At 59.7% G+C, this 18,353-nt stretch overlaps 1 protein-coding gene across 1 annotated transcript; it reads right to left on the bottom strand.

Annotated features, from left to right (window-relative positions):
* Positions 1-7,498: 7,498 nt before the first annotated feature.
* TBX2 (T-box transcription factor 2) lies at positions 7,499-16,979 on the bottom strand. The gene is made up of 7 exons (XM_037808134.1): positions 16,245-16,979; positions 14,936-15,203; positions 13,761-13,907; positions 12,454-12,530; positions 12,174-12,337; positions 11,106-11,749; positions 7,499-8,894 (listed from the first exon to the last, which is right to left on the bottom strand). The coding sequence occupies exons 1-7, from the start codon at positions 16,640-16,642 to the stop codon at positions 8,442-8,444; spliced, it is 2,151 nt and encodes a 716-aa protein (XP_037664062.1). The 5' UTR covers positions 16,643-16,979; the 3' UTR covers positions 7,499-8,441.
* Between the last annotated feature and the right edge of the window lie 1,374 nt (positions 16,980-18,353).

Below are 18,353 nucleotides of genomic sequence, written 5' to 3'. Positions count from 1 at the left end.
GGCCTGGAGGACAGGAACAGTGTTCACTGTGGGCAGCTCTATGCCAGGCACTGTTATAAAGAGCATCTCACTCCCCACAACCCCATGACTAGGCACTATTATCTCCAGTTTGCAGATGTGATGGGGGACGGGAAAAGTAACTTGCTCAAGGTCACGCATTCATTGAATATTAACTACAAAACAACGTGCCTGGCACCTAACTTAGAAGGGAGAAGGAGACGCTTCCTGGAGAAGGGGCCACTGGGCCCAGGTTTGCAGGCGGTGGGGGGGAAGAGCACTCCAGATAGAGGAGAGCACTCTGAGAAGGCCCTGAGGCAAGGTGAGCAGGATCAACCTAGAACTAGACAGGTGGATGTGGGGGTGGAGACCTGAGACGGGGTGGCAAAGAGCTCTCCTACAGGCCCTAACCACCAGGTTTAAGGAGTCTAGGGTTGATGGCCCCTTCCCACACAACCCCAGTGGGGGCTTTAAACAGAGCAGCGACCTGATCGCATCTGCATTTCCGGAAGGTCCTCTGGTTGTCTGCAGGAAGGACCATAAGGCAGACTGGCCAGGAGGCTCCCCAAGGTCCCAGGTAGAGTTGCTTTTTCTGGAGAGGGTAGGGAGGGGCAAGGTTTTTGCTCCAGGCAGGGGGCTCAGCCTCAGCAAAGGTCCAAAGGTCAAAGGTCACAGGGTACCAGACCCCTCCCTGCCCAGGAACAGAGAATGACCCAGTGTGGCTGGAGAGCAGGGTGTAAGGAGTAGAGTGCTGGTTTGGAGCCGGCCTGGAACCTCCTCCCACAGAGGCAAGTCCTTGGATACGACACAGTCCCTCCCTGGGCATCGGTTCCTCCGGCAGACCCAGGGGCTGGGACTGAGGCCTGAGGCCCTCAGGGACTCTTGGCAGCAGACTCCAAACAGTCGTAGAGGAGGTCCCAAGGCCTGGTGGGTGTATCCTGGAGGGATCAGGTGTGGGTCCTGCTTCTAGAGGTTGCACTTCACTCATTCATTCATTCATTCATTCATTCAGCAAATGTTTACTGAGCTCCTGAAATGTGTGAAGTTCTAGGTTTGGGAACCCAGCAATAAGCAAAATACCAGCCCAGACTTGAGGGAGCCAATGATCTCATAGGAGACAGATATTAAACTAACATATTCCCTCCCAGAGGAGACAAGGCAGTGCAGACAGGCACGGTGGGAAAGGGCTTACCTTAGCCCTACCAAATTGGGAACAGCGGGGAGCCCTTGAAGCCAAGCAAGGCTGGGGATTTGATACCTGGGCTGCTGTTCTCTGTGGAAAACCACCCTCACCAGCGTCTGCCTGCAGGCATGTCTGTGTGTGTGTCTGTGGGGTGGGTGTATGTATGTGCATCTAGGGTGTATTTGTCTGTGACACATGTGTCTATGTGTATGTACATTTTGTTTCTGAGCATGTTTGTGTGTGTAGTTGTGTGTGTGCATGTCTGTGTGTTTGCATATGGTTATGTGAATGTGCCCTTTGGGGGAGTTTCTGGATATGTGTATATTTGTATGTCGATGTGTGGGTGCTAATATGCATGTGTGTGGGTCTCCATATGTGTGCATATGTGTATGTCTGTGTGTGGAGGGATCTGTGTGTGTGTCCGTGTGGAGGTGGTCGGGTGACCTACAGTCTAGTTTGCTAAGAACCAAGGAATTTCAGAACTAAAATCAGAACTGGTCTGGGCCAACTGGGACAGGTGTGGGAGGCCAAAGCCTGGGACAATATATGTTGTGAAGGCAATAGGGCCCGAAGTTGAGTGAGGGTGAAGGAACTGACCTGGCTAAATAAGAACCAGTCCCACCCCCACCCCCCTCAACCCTGCCCCAGTAAGAGGAGCTGGGCTGCAATGTCCAGAGGGGCTCAGAGGCCCTGGGGCTGTGCGGCATGAACTGTCAGGGCTCCTGGAATGAGCACTGGCTTGGGGTCAGTCAGAACTTGGTGCAGTCCTGTGGTGTGCGTCTCAGCAGCTTTGTGACCTTAGACAGGTCTAAGCTTTGTTTTCCCCCTCTGCCAAATGGGGATAATCATACCAACTGTCTGATGCAGAGAGTTAAATAAGAAAATGCGTGCACAGTAGTAGGCACACAGTGTGGGCTCCACAGCTCCTCCCCTCAGGCTGGGAAGGGGCCAGAGGACCAGAGGACATTGTGTTCTCTTTGGAAGGGAAACAAATAATAACAAGAACAAACATGAGCCATGCGCTGAGCTATGCACTTGACAAGCAATATCTCGGGTCATCCTCTCAACAACCCTGGGAGGGAGATTCTATTATTGGTTTTCCTTTGAAAAGCCTTGTCCTTACCAGGGGTCCCTGGCAGCCCAGCTGGGCTGACGACGCTGGGTGGCTGCCCAGCCCCTGGTCCCCCGGTCGTGAGCTCTGAGTCAGGCTGCTTCTCCCACGGACACACCGCCTGGCCAGGCCATCCGGGGTGTAGCTTCCAGCCACAGAGGGCACCCACTCAGCCCCTTTGCCCTTTCCCAGCGGTGAGGCTGACTCTCACCCATCATCACTTCATCAGCTAACATTTCCAGGGGCTGGGCCCATGGGATTGTGAAAGAGCTTTGTCCTTTATTTACTGGCTGGCCTTAGGCTCCTCACTTCCTTCTCTAAGCCTCAATGTCTGTGAAATGGGGGCTCATAATCTCTACACCGAAGTTTCAGTGAGAGCTGGTGAAAGAAAGCGTTTGAACTACCACAGTGACCCTCCACACAGGTAAGGCATCAAATAGCAAGTCTGGCACCCAGAATGTGGGAGCACCCTTAAACTTGGGTGCCTGAATGGCCACCACTGGTATCCCCTTCTCTCTTTAGAGAGAAGTCATGCACAGTCGGTCAACAAACTGTGGTGCCGGGAGCCAAAGTCACCCCCAAACCCACCAGCCTGTGCAGCTTGCTCTGAGGTGGAATGATGCCCACAACCCACAGGGAGCGGAGGCAGCTGGAGCCAGCCGGTTCCCTGCGAGTTTCAGGACCTGGAATGCGATTTCCTAACTGGGAATTCATCCAGGCCACCCGCCCTGCCTCCACCCCAAGACTCGGCAACAACAGCCAAGGCCCCCAGGCCTGTGAATGACCCAGCCTGTCCCTCAGGCATCAGGTTCCTCAAGCATTAAATGGGAGCATAGTCCTTGCCCCTTTTCTGAACAAGTTGAGGCTTGGGGCCACTGGGAACTGAGCCAAGGTTGGTCATTCACAGGACAATTTGAGTGAGGTGGTCCCAAGGTCACAGAGCTAGATGCAGGGCTCAACCTTGTACCTATCTCCTGTCTACTTTTCCTGCCAAGCAGCTGCTTCTACGGTAGATGGACATATAGATAATTATTAAATTATCAAAGGTTTGATCCTACCCTATGTTACATTGAAGGGAAAAAGAGCTAGATGCCCAGAGCAGGCGAGACACCTAACTGGGGTCACACAACAAGCTGGTGATTGTGTCATGGTTGAAATGACTCTAGACTGGGCTGCTTTCTAGCTGTGCACCTTAGGAAATTCTGTAGGGTTAATCAGGGAGATTTATCTCCCCAGGTGCCAGAGCTCTACTGGGCACATTAAGGGTCAGCTGGAATCAGACTTCTGACCCCCCTCACCGCCCCCCCCCCCTCGTGTTCCCTTGCCACAGAGACTTACCCTCCCCTTCCCCCTGCCAGCTTCATCTCTGACCCAGAATCTTGGTGGCTTTTAACCTAAAGAAGTTCTCAGGCTACCCCTGTGCCTTCCCCATTCCCTGCCACCAGCCACTGCAACAACGAAGACCCATAGCCTCCCCGGGGTCTCTCACACCAGAGGCCAAGGAAGCTCGCCCCAGAAGGCCCACCTAGCACACCCCAGTATGGACCCCTGAGGATGGGGTGGGGTGGTGAGCAGATGAAGGAGGGAGCCTAGGTAGACTCTCTGCAGGAGGGGCCCTGGATTCTGCCCACCACCCGGTGCACCCCAGCCAGCAGCCCCACTTCTGAAAGGCCCAGAAGGCCAGTCAAGGAAGCCTCCCTGTCAGAGAGAGGTCTCTCAAGGCCCCAGCCCGATTCGCAGAAGGCGACCAGTGGAGTTTGCTGCCCAGGCCTAGTAGACCTGGCGGCTGGCACGGCAGGATGGCCCCAAGGAGAAGGGGAGAAGCCCCCACCCCGAGCTTGGGTCCTTCCCATCCCTGTGTCCGTAGCCCCAACCCAGAGTCTTGTCGGGCTCCGCGGCACACCTCCGTCTCTCAGCTTCTGGGGTCCGTCGCTGGGCCTGGATCTACGCCAGTGTGTGGCTCTGTTCCTGAGCACATCTCACCGTCCGAAGCTCTGTCCACCTATCCGCACTCGCTCCGGGCAGGCTGGCTGGCCGCCGCCGGGCCTCTGGCCTGGAGCGCCATCTCGTGGGCACGTCGGGGCGGGGCGGGGGGAGGACTGTCGCGGACAGGACAGGTTCAAAGTCCTCAGGCCTCGAACTGCGGGCGATGCCGGCAAGAGGGGCCGGGAAAGGAGGGGCGGCCGTCGACTCCGAGAGTGGATGCGGAGTCCCCGGCCCAGGCGAGTGGGACAGAGCAGGTTTGCGCCTCCAAAGAACCCCTAAGGAGCTCCAAAGGCAAAACAGAGTCCCAGGCGCCTCAGACAAAAGCACCGACAGGTTCAGCGAGGGGTTGACCAGCTGCACTCCAGGACAGCCCGGAGAGCACTCGGAGCGCGCACTCCTTCTCCTTTGTCCCCTTCTCCCACTCTTCTGGGGCTCCCGAGGCTCCCCTCCGCCGCTGCCCAGTCGCAAGAACATGTGCAAGCACTGGGCGCTCGGATCCTCGCCGGACCCTGCCTGCCGGCTGGTACTCCAAACTCCCTGGTCGAAGACATGGAAGGAAGTGGGCGGGATGGATCTGGGGTCCTTCTCAAAGCGTAGGAAGAAGGCGAGTTAAAACCGCAGGCTCCGCGCGACTCTGTCCCTTGAGCCGTCTATACTCGGGTAATCGTTGTCATGCGTGCGTCCTGGAGAGCTCGAGGCTGAAAGCGCCCCTCGGGTCCCAGGGAGTGCCCTGCGTGAATGTTCGCGGTGTCCTGGGGATGCGGTCCCCGGAGCTGCAACCTGCCCAAGGGCAGGGCCGCACCACGCCACAGACACTGGTGAATTCCTCCGCGGCAACATTTGCGGGGCCAGGGCGTGGTGGAACCAAGAGAAGGAACTGCTTGACGCTCGGAAGACTTGAAGAGTTAATGAGGTCGCCTTGTTCTCGGATTCCGTGTGGCTGAACCGCTAGGGGTCTCACGGAGCGCCCCACATCAATACCCCCATCTCCGAGCTACCCAGTGAATCACACTCACAATCCCACACCGACACACACAGATCCACTCTCAGAGCCCACATTCTCAACACATGCATTCCATGGCGACACATCCAGTCACCGAGACGTCTCAGCGACCCTCTCAACCCCCATCACTCCAACACACGCTCTCTACACTCGCCCTCGAGCTGACTCCTCCTCCTTCCAGGTCCTGTGGTGCTAGACTCTGAAGGGTTAAGGAGGCCTTGGGGCACCGGAGCGGCGGGTACGCAGGGCGCCTGGGCTAATTGGCGACCCCGGGACAATGGGGACCGGGAAGGCCGGAGAGGCGGGTGGCCTAATTGGGCCTGGGAGTGCCTTCGCCTTTGTCTAGGACAAGGCCCTACCGCCTGCAGCGCGGGTTCCCGCAGCCGCACTCAAAGCTTGCAGCTTGGGGCCCCGCGGAGCGCGGGGAGGGCTACTCCGGGAGGGGATGTGTGCGCGGAAGGCGGAGGGGAACGATTCCAAGCCGCGCTGCGGCCCTTGGAGTATCACCCCACCCAGGATGCTGCATCAACGACGCAGCGACCCTCCTCCCCTACCCCTCTGACCGCGGACCCTACTGCGGCCCAAGGCTAGTGCTGCCCACTGGTGTCGGATGCCGGGGCCGCAGGCCACAGACCGGTAGGCGCTTCTCAACTTTCCTCCCTAGTCATGCTGAAAGTGAGAAGCGGGAAGAAGCAAACATGCTCCTGCTCTTCGAATTCTAGAGGCGTTTTTAGCCCAAAGCGCCCCCAAATAAACACATTCTCCACGCGAGAATCTATTTAAACTGGGAAAGAAGTTTCTGGACTGCAGCTTTCTCGCCCTTCCCGCAGATCAGACGAAGGGAAGCCGCAACCCACACCCGCGAGGCAGAGGCAGTCTTCAGTTCCGGGATTCAGCGGCACAGGAGCAGCTCCCGCCCTGGAAGAGGCGGGCATGGGTCTCTTTCCTTGCAAATGTGTCGGCCCACAAATGTCCGGAAAACTTTCAGTTTCGGCTCCACCTTCATCCTCACTCCATCCCACCATCGCGGTGTCCCTGCTGAGAAGGGGGTTAGCGCCATCCCCCGTCCAACACCTCCTCACCCTCAGTATCCAAAGTGGGCAGCCTGCTCAGCAAGGGCGTCAAGGGACGCAAAGGCTTAAGGAGAAGGAGAGCACTGGGAAAGGGCTGGGGGGTGGGGGGTGTACAGACCCAGGGACGGGTTGAGGGAGTGTCCTCCCATTTCCCTCTTCCCCTCCCGTTTCCCTCCTCCTTCCCGCTGGGATTTGGGGCTGAAGACACCTGCTAGCTGGATGAGAAGGAGGAGGAACGATAGTGCCCAGGTGAGCTCAGGGGAGGGGGGATGGGCAGGTAGCTGATCTAGTAGGACTGGGCCACGGGGAAGGATGGGTCTAATGGACACAGACATAGGGGGCCCCCAGAGAGAACCCCAACAGAGTCCATTGTTACACAGGGGTAATCTGAAGCAGGAAATGGAATAGCTTATTGACCCACACTACAAAAGAGACTTGGATTAGTACAGGGAAAAACTTTCAGGCCAGACTGCCTTTCTGGTTAATAGCCCTGGTATGGTGAAGATGTTTCTCTCTGAAGTTCAGGAAGCAGAGAGATGGGAAAGGATTCTGCGTTCTGCGGTAGCCGGGTGGTCGTGGCCAAGCTCCTCCTGGGAATGGAGGAGGGGAGCAGGGGACACCCATTTTCCCAGTCCATCCAACCCAGAGGCGCTGAAAGGGGACACGTTTCCACCATGAACCTCTCCCCTGAGCTCCCAGGAGAGGTGAGGCCTGTCCTCCCCCGGCCCACCCACGGCTGCCCCAGAAGGAGTGTCCGTGGTCCAAGCCGCTCTGCTGCGCTTCCCTGGCTGCAGTGTCACCGCCCACAGCTGGAGCGGCCGACAGACGGCGAGTGGCCAGCAGAGGGAGCCCGACACCCCCTCCTGGGACGCGGCTCGCGCAGGAAGCGCGGGGGGCTGCAGGCAACGCGGCGCCTGGAGGCCAAGCCCGCGCCTCGCGCCGGCGCCGCCCGGCCCCGCGGCCCCGCCCTTGGCCCCAGCCCCGCCGCCGCCGCCACCGCCCCCCGGGTGCAGCTGCCGCCGAGCGGAGGGCGCCCACCCCACGGGCTGCCCCTCCAGTCGTTCCTTACGCGCCAGCGGCTCCCCGACCCCCACTATCCACCCCCCACCCCCGCTCCTGCCACCGCGGCCCACAGAGCGCACAGCGCCGTTCACTTCGCATTGCAGCGTTTTATTGTTTTGTCGCGTTTTTGTCCTTTCGTTCTCGCTCCGTAGCGAAAAGTGAAAACCTGAGGTGGAGCCCGCGCGGAGGGGCCGAGGGGCCGAGGGGCCGGCGGGGTGGGGCTCCTCTGGGGCGCAGGACCTTGTCCCACGTCCATGGACCCCTCCCAGCCCTGTACAATATAGATGCTCATGTAAAATGAAAAAAAAATTCAAATGCTATGAGTTAATCTCTAAATATTATGTACACAGCAATGTACACTTTTGAATAAATTAATACCAATTTGCATATTCTGGGAACCTTAAAGCTTATTTACACAAATTACCATTTATTTCATAAATATCTTTTTCCCCTGGGGTCTCAAGGTAGAAGTGCCACTCCCTCCACTGACCCAAGGGTGGGAGGGGCGCCTGTCCCTTGGAGGAGGAGGTGGAGGGACTAAAATGACAGGTCCCCTCCCAGCTCAAGTCTACTCTGACTTAAGTCTTCACAGCCCCCAGCCCCCCCACCCCTCTTCTCACTCCATCCAGGCGCGAGATCACGGGCTCTGGGGCTCCATCCGCAGCTCCCACCCCTGACCTCTGGCCCCGAAGGCTCCTGAGGGGGCTGCTGAGCCCGGAATGAGGTCAACCCCACAGCGCTGGGGGACCTGAGAGGCCCTCGCCCAATGCCACCTTGACGTTGGAGCAGCTCTGGACCTAGTCCAGGGACTCCAAAGTGATTATGCTCCTGGGAGCTGGATTCCATGTTGAGATCCAGGGAAGTGTCCCAGGCCACGGCTGACCGGATGGGGCTCTATTCCATCTGCTGCAGCCCACTTTTGCGCCTTTATTTAAATAAATACCTATTCTGTGCAGTACACTTCCCAAGCAGCAGAAACAGGCAACCTGGGAAGCCTGCGTGGCAGCGGAGTGCTTGGGCAGCCCCTCATTTGGGTGACTCTCGGCCAGGGGAGAGGGCTCGCTGGCTCTCCAGCCCACTCACCAGTCTCTGGATGCTCTGCAGTTCACTGGCTACCTCCTTGGCTGAGCCGCTGGGCGACAGGGCACTGCGGGATGGTGCCCCCACTTTGCGGAGAGCCAGCTCGGGCAGGGGGCTGGGCTCCCGGCTGTTGCCACCAGCAGCCTTGGAGACCTCTGCTGCCAGCCCCGTGGCGAGGAGACTAGTGTTAGGCGGGATGGTGACCGGGATCTGGTAGGGGCTGAAGCGCAGGCGGGGCCGGGCACTGCCCAGGAAGGGGCTCCGGGATAGGGAGCCAGCGGCGGCAGCGGCGGCAGCTGCAGCACTGGTGGCTGGCAAAGCGGAGGCCGCTGCGGCAGCAGCTGCCATGTAAGTGTAGGGATAGGGGAAGAGGCCTCCGAAAGTGGGCATCGGGATTCCCTAGAGGAAACAGAACAAAACAAGGGTTAGGCATCCTGTCCAAGGTGTTTCTCAGAGGGTGAACTAGGGGCTGAGGGATGGTGCTACAACCAGCAGTCTTTGCCTTGCTGTTCTAGGGATGGGAAGGTCAGAGCTCACATGCTGGAACCCCAGGCAGCTCAGAGTGGCATGAGCCAGTGTGCCTCACCGCCAGCCAGTTAGCAGGGGAGCTCGCTCAGGCTGGGCTGCTGAGGCCGGGTGCTCTCAAGCCCGCGCTGGTATTACTGGAGGGGAAAGGGAAGGACATTTCTGGTGGCTGAACCAGCCAGGGCAAAAGCCCAGAGAGAGGAAACAGAGCAGACATAGGGCCAGCTGGCAAGGAGGTAGCTTTGGCTGTCTTGGGAGGTTCTGCTCATTTAAAGCCATCTCCTCCTCACCCCTCCCATCTGTCAGTGCCCCCACGGGCTGAAGAGGTCACAGGCTGGGGGGAGGAGTTTCGTAAATTCTCCCTCTGCTTGCCCACCTGGTCAGGGAGCTCTGGCCTGGGCCAGGAAAAGGGCACAGGTGCCAAATAGTTCACAGACTGGCCTGAATGTTCTACAAAGAACTCCTGGTGGCATCTCAGTTGGCAGCTGAGGAGGGAATGCAAAGCTTTTGCCTGTGGAGAGCACAATGGCCAGGAAACCCTGGACAAACACCACCTGAGTCTGTGAGGATTATCAGACCTTTAAGATAATGGCTCACTCCCAGAGTGTCTGGGTACAGGAGTTGACTGTGCTGGGCTTCCAGGAAGCCTCAGGGTTGGCCCAGGCAGGGAGAAGAAAAGAGGCAGTTTAGTCAGGAGTGAGAAAATATCCTTCCTGAGAAGTCAAGCCCTACTGAGCATTTCAGAGCTGGCATCTCAGGTCGGCGGAAGGAAGTGGCTCTAGATTTACCAGAATTTGGCCCTACCTGATAGCCAGGGGTGGATCTCACTGGCCTAGGAACACCAACTGATGTTCCCGTGCTTCCAGAGTGCCGGATACTCTCACCCTTGCCCTGTATCAACTGAACAGACTGTGTCTAGGAGCCCTGACTATCCCATGGTCTCTATGATGCAATGGTTATCACCAGAGTTTGTCTGGGGAGGAGCCATCACACACAGAGAGACAAGGATGCAGATTAAGTGTCCAGGCCCTGAACTCCATTCTCCTGAGGCTCCCTCACCAGCCCAGAACCCCAGATATGTGATGCTGGTGCCTTGAACACTCCACTCACCTCTGACAGTGGGCTCTGTTTAAAACTCATTTCAGAACCATCCCCCTCCCCGCCTGCACTTTAAAAATATTTGCTTCTGAACCAAAGGAGCATTCTCAAACCTAAACTCCTATTTTTCCTAACCCCGAGATAAGATCTCAAGGGTTCAATTTGCCAGAAACCTCAGAGGGAAGAAAATGAATGAAGAGATTCCAAATCTTTCCACAGGGAATATTCCACCCAAGCAACCAAAGGGACCGCTCGCCTCTTCGGATCTCCTTATTTTGCTGCTGGACACATTTTTCATAAATTCTCCCCTGGGAGTTCAGAATTTCAACCCAGACCTGGGGAGCTCAGCCCCTCCTTCCCTTAGATGTGACTGGAGGGGCTGGAGGATTCGAGACAGAGAAAGGACCAGCTGTCCTTTGTCAGGGCATAGAACTTCCTAGAGGGTCTGAAAGGGGCCAGAGGTACCTGGGAGGTGTGGAATTTGTGTGGTCAATTGTCCAGAAAATAAAGCAAACATTCCTTTTCTCAGCCACCCCTCTGGCCTTTGAGGGACTGACACCCAGCCAGGGAGTCTCTGTTCCTAAAAAGCTGTCCTGATGCTAGGAGGGTGGGTTTCACAAAAGCCAGGGGCAGCCCTAATCTGCCAGAGCAGGAAATCTCAGTGGATGCCTCACTCAGTGGTGGGCATATAGAGGAAGAGACTGAGGCTCAGAGAGGGTCAAGGACTTGCCCAAGGTCACAGGGGAGTCAGAAGGTGCGGGGGAGTCAGAAGGTGCGGGGGAGTCAGAAGGTGCGCCTTGGCCAGGCCCTGGACTTAGTTTCCCAGAACCCAGGTGTTGGGGAGAATGCCAGTGGGGCTCCCCAGGACTGAGCTGTCCAATGCTGGAGCTCCCCCGGCCTGTGGCACGCTCAAGTTCGCTGCCCACCTCAGTTGCCCAGCTAGCTCTTCCTCCTTCCACCGTGCTGCCACCAGATCACAGGCCTTACCTGAGATGCCAGCATATGCTGGGAGAGGTGGAAAGGGAAGGACGCGGTGGTGCCTGCCGGGCCGGCTGCGGGACCCAGCCCGCCTGTGTCCAGCCCCGTGGCGGTCCCGGGTCCGCCCCCTCCGCCATTGCCGCCGCCGGCCACCGAAGCCAGCAGGTGACCCATGCCCATGGCGGAAAAGGCGCCGGGGCCCATGGCGAACTGTCCCGGGTGCAGGAAGAGCGGCTGGCCGGCCCCCAGCGGCCCAAAGAACTGCTGCCCGTGCAGGTGGCCGGAGAAGGCCAGGCTCGGCAGGTGTCCGGCACCCAGGGGGGACGCACTGTCCGTCTGCACCATCAGCGGCGCCAGGCCCGGCTCCTTGCCCTCTCCTGCTTCCTTGCGCCCCTCGTCCTTTCTCCGGGACTCAGCGCGCTCCTTCTCTAGGCTCCGCAGGCCGAACAGGCCATCCCTGCCGTCCCTGACGCCTTCGGTCGGCTCCTTGCTCCGCTCCGGGCTGCGCCGCTCCCGGGCGCGCTCGGGTTCGGTCAAGCGAGAAGGGCTGGTGCCGTCCAGGCCCGGGTTGCGGCCTAGAGCCACTCCGAGGCGCTCCTCGCCCAGCCGCTCTGGCTCCAGGTCGCTGTCCGCGGCGCACGACTTCTCCTCAGCTGTGGGGAGAGAAGACGCGTCGTGTCACAGGGGCACGGGCGGAGACGCCAAGCCCTCTCCCGGCGTCGAGACCGGGTCACGGAGACTTGAAAAAGCTGCTCTTGGGGAAGCCGAATCGGAGATGCTTTTAGGTCCGCCTCGACCAGGGGCAGCTGCAAGATCACTTATTTACAATGCAAGAAACTGAGTCCTGGAGAGGAAAACTCACTGCCGCAGAGGCACACTGCGCGCAAGAAGCCAGGCTCGGAGTCCAGCTGGAACTTCTGGCTCCCTGAGACACCACCACAGGGATGGGTGGCTCTAACTCACCGGCTGACGCTTCCCCCACGTCTTAAAACTAGCGGGCCCCTTAGCCAAGGGCCAGCCCGGCGCCCTGAGGAGACCCTTCCTTATTCCCTCACGGACCGGCCGCCGGATCCTCACCTCGGGCCCGGTGCAGGCGCAGGGGACTAGGTGCTGCTCCGGGAGAGGGTGGCGGCTCCCGTGCGAGGGGAGGGTCGCAGGATGAGGCGTCCGACTCGGCGCCGTCGCGCTCGGGCTTGCAGTGCTCCTCGTACAAGCGCAGAGACGGCAGCGTCAGCTGCTTCCTGGGAACAAGCGGAGGGAGCTTGTCGGCACGGGGTGCACCCCCCACACACACTCCCACCGCGTCAGGCTTACCCCGGCGGGCACCCCTTGCAGGGCGGCACCTCACACCCCTCACCTTTTCTCCCGCCGGCCGTTCCCGGTGTCCCGGAAGCCCTTGGCGAACGGGTTGTTGTCGATCTTCAGCTGCGTGATCTGCGGGACCGAGCGGCCGGTGCCAGGTCAGGCTGTGGCTCTTCCAGCCAAGCCCTGGGTACCGGCGGTCGGCGGCCCACGGCCGCGGAGCTCAGAGCCGCGGTGCGCCCACGCGATAGCCGCCCGCCCAGTCGCAAGGCGAGATGAGGCCGGCTGGCGCGCCTCGCAGAAAAGGACGGAGTCTCTCCTTCTCCAAAACATTTTATCCGAGGAAAAATCCTTTAGCACGCACGCATGGGACCAGAGCTGTGCGCATAGAGTCGAAATTGGCCCCAGCTTGCACACGGCGCGCGGGACCACACCGGTCAAACGAACCCTGCACCTGAGCAGGCCGCACGGAGACAGCAGAGCCCACGCAGGCTCGCAGGTACACACAGACACAAATCCACACACGTACGGGTCGGGGCACACATGGACAGAACGAACAATCGCTCACAGAAACCAAAAGAATCCACAGGTCTCCATGGCCTCCAAGGCCCCCAAATGACACAAGCATAACCATTCGCAAACGCTGGTTCACAAAGACAGAAAGAAAGACCCGCAAGAGACCTCTTACATACTCGTTCAAAGGGGAGAACGAAGAACACTCGTGGGCACTGGCCTAGTGTGTGTGAGTGGGGGTGGGGGGGCACGGTGATGCTTTACCCTGCTAGAACTCTGGTGTAGACAGCAAGCAGAAAAGCCCTTTGACGCGGAGGAAAAGTCTCTAAGCACCTCCGGATGGATCTGGGGCTTGGACTGACCCAGCGCAGTAGCCGGGGATTTGGTGTGTGTGTGTGTGTCACCTGTCCCGCCCTCTGTCTCCCTAGAGAGTGAAAACTGGGCTCCAGGTCCCTAGCGCTGGAAGAGGCTGGGCAGATTCCCCCGGGCTCCCTCTCTTCATTTAAATTCCTATCCCGGAGCCAAGAAATAAAGGAGTAAAATGTAAAAATGTCAGCGCGGGGCCCCGAGCCTCTGTTAATTGCTAAGTAAACATCTCCACCCCAGCGAGCGCCCAGCTGTTCGCATGCTCAGGGGAGCGTGTGTGTGTACGCGGCGTTGGCTTGGGAGGGGGTCTGGGAGATTGCGGTGAGTGCTGAGCCTGCGGGTGCGTGGCTTGGTTCTCGGGAGTTCTGGCCGTGAACGCGCGGAGCGGGTGTCGGAGCTGCGGGTGGGTGTGAATGGGGAGTTGGAGCTTCCTTTCCCGGGAGCGTCGGTGCAGGGACTGGGGCCGCCGCCCGCCCCACGCACCTTGTCGTTCTGGTAGGCAGTGACGGCGATGAAGTCGGTCTCCGGGAACACGTAGGTGCGGAAGGTGCTGTAGGGCAGCTTCAGGATGTCATTGGCTCGCACGATGTGGAAGCGTGGCTGGTACTTGTGCATGGAGTTCAGGATGGTCTGCGGGGAGGGCTCGGTCAGCCGGCAGCCTCCGCCTTTGGCCCCAACATTCCTGCTCTCTGGGGACCCGACCCCTCCCTCTCCACTCTTTCTTTCTCGTGGTTCTACGTTTTTCACCCCTGTATTTGCTATTTCCCCCCGACTTCTCTGCTCTTTTTCTCACCGATGTCTTTTTTCTATTTTCTTTCTCTCACTTCCTCTCTCTTTCACTCTCCATTTTAAAGTTTTCTCCAAAGACAGAAACGGAAAAAAACAAAAAACAAAAAACAACAAAACAACCAAACAAAACCTTCTATAACTCCACTCCTGACCCCCTTTACTCTGGGCAATGCTAAACCCATGGTAAATCCAGGGAGAGAGGACCCGTAGATCTTTGGGGACTGCCCTAGTGCACTCTTTCAGGATGGGGGAAATTCGCTTTCGTTCCATGGACATCTCCCCACCCCATTCACTGGGGCCTCTGCTGGGAAAGCAGTGCAGAAATGGGGAGGACCCCCAAACTTCCTCCTTCCTGATGGCACTTCTGCCTGTGAGAGGAGGGAAAGGTGGACCTCAGGGAGGCTCTGGAGGGGGCTGGTTTAATTTTTAAATCTTCTTGGAGAGGACCAGGGATGTGGGTCTTGGGGAGGGGTGAGGGACACCCTGAGGCTGTGGGCATGTCTTCCATCCGAGCTGGGGACCTACAGGTCAAGAGCAGAGTGACCTCCTGGGTCCAGTGGCTGCACCACCCAGGTCTGCACCTGCCTCCAGCCTGACCCTAAGCAGGGCTGTCAAAGATCCCAGCTGAGTTCATGAGCAGCCTGGCACTTCTCAGCCACCAACTCTGCTATCTCCCAGTTTTGGGGAATGAACCTCTCCCAGCCTAGGCCCAGCCAGCATAGGCCGCAGGTGGTGACCCAGGCAGGGACACTCTGTGGCCTCAGCCAATGCTCCCAGTCTGGGAATAGCCCCCTCCTCACTCCCTGTCATAATGCAGAGCCCGGGGCACAGTCTCCTACCCCAGCCCTGCACCCCCATCCTGCACTTACAAAGCCGTGCTTGTCCGAGATGTTGTTGGTCAGCTTCAGTTTGTGGAAGGCCACAGGCTTGGCCATCCACTGCTCGCCTGTGGCTGGGCTGTCAGGGTGGATGTACATGCGTTTGGGCATCTCCGGGTCGGCTTTGCCGGCCACCATCCAGCGGGAGTTGTGGAACTTATAGCGGCAATCATCAGCGGCCACAATGTCCATCAGCAGGATGTACTTGGCCTTCTTGTCCAGGCCGCTGACCCGCACCTTGAAGGGAGGAAACATCCGCCTGCGAGGGAGGGAAGGAGGAAGGGAAGGAGGGAGACAATATTGGGACCTGGCTTCTCTATGCCTGGGGGTCCTTGTTCCTCTACCCACCCCCCCGTTGCCCCATAGACCCTCAACTGTGTTTCCCTGTTGTCACAAAGCTGCCCCCTTATCACTGCACCAGAGACCCACTCATGGCTGTGACTCCTAGGAGATCCCATTTCTGCCGGTCAGACCCTAACTTATCAGCATGCTGCTCAGATCTGGGGATCCCTTTTCTTCCCGACCTGAGATGGGAGCTGAGGCCCAGGAAAGAAATCCAGAAAACACACCCGCCTCTTTCTCCTGGATCTCCGTGAAATTCCTTCAGTGGAAACACCCCCTTAGGACACAAGCTCCCAGAAATAAACTCGAATAGTGTTTGGGATCCTGACCCTGCAGTTCGGGGGAAGAGGGTGAGCCAGAGGCCTGGATTCTCCGAGAGTGAATCAAAGGGTGAAGGGGTTGGGGACTGTGGCTTTCTTTTGGATGTGTCCTGGACTCCTTGCTCCTCGGTGGGACAAGACCTCCGGCCGGGTCAGGCCTCGGCTTCGGCAGGCCTTTGGGTTCGCTGGCGGAACCGGAGGGCCAGGGCAGGCCTACCAGGGCACCGGTCCCACTCTGGGACCCAGGATCGGAGCAGAGAGTCCAGGAGACTCTGCATCTCCCGAGAGCACAGAGCCGTATCACGCGTCGCGAGCGTGAGGCCACTGGGCTGAGGGGCTCTGGCGGAGACCTCCGAGACTCTCCAGGACCGAGCCGCCAGGACTCTCAGCCATGGGGTTCAGAACGGTTGGGGATGTTCTTCTGGAACATGTTTTCGTTTTATTTCACACGGGAGATATTGACGTTTTCGTTTCAAAAAATTATCTCCGGAGCCAAATGATAAAAGTAAACTTGGGTGTCTGGGAGCGAAGCTTGGCTCCGGCATCAGAACCGGGAGTTTCTACAGGCGGGCTCGGCACTGGTCTGTGAGGTCCTATTCCCCAGCCTTCGCGCCCGCCCGCCCGCGCGCCCGCTCTACCTCCCGGACTTGGTGATGACCATCTCGGTGCCCAGCTTGTGGAATTGGTCCCACAGCTCCTTGGCCTCCAGCGTCACCTTGGGGTCGTCCTCGACCTCATCCTCGGGCTCCAGGCTCTTGAGTGAACGCAGATGCGCGGCGGGCGGGTGCGGGCCGAGCGCCGAGACATGCAGTCCAGCCTCAGCAGCCGCTGCCGCCGCCGCTGCTGCCGCGGCCGCCGCCCCCGCCAGGCCCGGGTCGGGCAGCGACTTGGCCAGCGCGCCGGGCGGCAGCGCGAGTGCCGGGAAGAAAGAGGGCTGGGCCGCCGCCAGGAAAGCGGACATGGGGAAGTCGGCAGGCCGCGGCGCGTGGAACGGGTGGTAAGCCATGGCGCTGGCCGTCAGCGCCGGCTCTTTCATCGGGACATCCGGCCCAGGCGCCGGGGTGCCGGGGCCGGGGGCGCGCGGCTCGGACCCCCGGCCCGGGCGGCGGCGCGCGCGGAGGAAGGGCGACCCGGACGGCAGGCGCGGTGGCGATTCCTCCTGGCTCCCGGTCCAGCGCACGGCGAGGGGCGCGGGGCTCTGGGCGTGGGGGCGACGGGGCCTTCGCGCGGGACTGGGCTGGACTGGCCCGCTCCGGCGCCGGGGTCCACGCGCGACTGGTTAGATCTTGTCGTGATCTCTGGAAAACTGTGACTATCTCACATGTCCTGCCCTGCTCGGATCCCCTGCCCTAACGAGCCAGGCCCCCCTTGATTGCTGATTTTACGCTTTTTGGACCAATTGTGGGTCTCCGGGGGCGGGGTTTTGACAGCTCAGGCCAAGCTCTGGTCGGGAGGGGGGGGGCCGGGGAGAAGGTGTCGGAAGCCTCAGCAGTAAGAAAACATGTCAACAGAATAAAATATTAACCAATGACGGGCCGGCAAAGCTCGAGACCCCTCCCCCTGACCCGGCCCCCACCCCGCCGTCCGCGCCAGCGGCTGCGGGCGCAGGGCCGGGAAAGCGCTGCGTGCGGATCCAACCCGCCCAAAGGGACCGAGGCAGGGGAAGTTGGGCTCTCACGGCCTTCGGGAAGGACCCCCAGCCGCACGCCGCCCCCAAGTGCAAAGCACTGACACGGCCCCGAGAAGAGAAGGGGCGCCCTCCTCCCGCGTCCGGAACGCCCGGCCTTTCTGGCCCACGCCCCGGCCTGGCCTCCGACCCCGCTCCTGGCCGCAGCGCCACCCTAGGCCCCTGAGCTCCGGCGGAAGGCTGCGGGCGATGGAAAGCTAGGCCGGTGGGAAGGCGAGTCGGGAGGCGCGGGCTGCCGAGGTCCGGGAGCGGAACCCAGGTGGCCGAAGCCGGTGAGTGGAGCCATGGCTGAGCCCACTGGGGCAGGCGCGGGTGGGAGAGGGACGCGGCCTTGCTCCGGGGAAACGCGGGAATCCCCTAGCCCGCGCCTCCCCTTGTATGAGAAGACTCAGGAAGATCCTGGAGTCCTGGCAGTCCCTGGACTCAGCAGAGTGTCTATCTTGAGCCCCCAGCCCAGCCCTGAGCTCCCTCCGGCGGCCGGAAGAGCGGGTCCACAGGGCTAGGAAGGTGGGAGCACCTTATGCCGAGCACAGGGCGGCGCCAGCTGTTCCCGGCCCTCGGATTCTCTATCCGCGAACCAGCGAATTTTCGCCGCATCCGGTACGGCATCTTCCCTCCGCTCGCCTCCACTTTTCTAGAGTTTGTTTCCGGCTCTCAGAAGCACGTGTCTCCCAGTGCCAAGTAATGCGTTTTGGCGTGCTGAGTTCCAGGTGTCTGTGCGCACCTGCGGTTGAAACCCCCAACCCTCAGCCCTCCGCTAGCAGTCTTCGTTCTGCCGCAGCCCGGGTATTTTTGCGCGTTCGTGGGTGTGTGAGTGAGCATGTAATTCACGCCCAGCGTGGTACCCTCCGTGCGTGGTGGGAGCCGCAACGAAGAGCGTGCGCCCGCGGAGGGGAGCAGCCACGTATCTGCCACGAATCAAGCCCGGGAGCGGAAACTCGGGCTGGTGCCTGGCTGTCGTGTCTCAAAGGACAAGACGGACCATGAACAAGCCGCGGGTGACAGGCCTGCCGGCACAACGAAGACAAATGCGGGTGAGTTCGGCTGGCGCGGGCCCTGT

This window comes from Choloepus didactylus, chromosome 18 (assembly GCF_015220235.1).
Source record: "Choloepus didactylus isolate mChoDid1 chromosome 18, mChoDid1.pri, whole genome shotgun sequence".
Lineage (NCBI taxonomy): Eukaryota > Metazoa > Chordata > Mammalia > Pilosa > Megalonychidae > Choloepus > Choloepus didactylus.
This window is presented reverse-complemented; position numbering and strand designations above follow the sequence as displayed.

Coding starts and splice junctions, on each gene's coding strand:
- TBX2 (XM_037808134.1), bottom strand. CDS start 16,642: ATGAAAGAGCCGGCGCTGACGGCCAGCGCCATGGCTTACCACCCGTTC. Junction 13,908..14,935: donor TCTCGGACAAGCACGGCTTT/GTAAGTGCAGGA, acceptor CCCTCCCCGCAG/ACCATCCTGAACTCCATGCA. Junction 11,750..12,173: donor GCGCCTGCACCGGGCCCGAG/GTGAGGATCCGG, acceptor CTCTCCCCACAG/CTGAGGAGAAGTCGTGCGCC.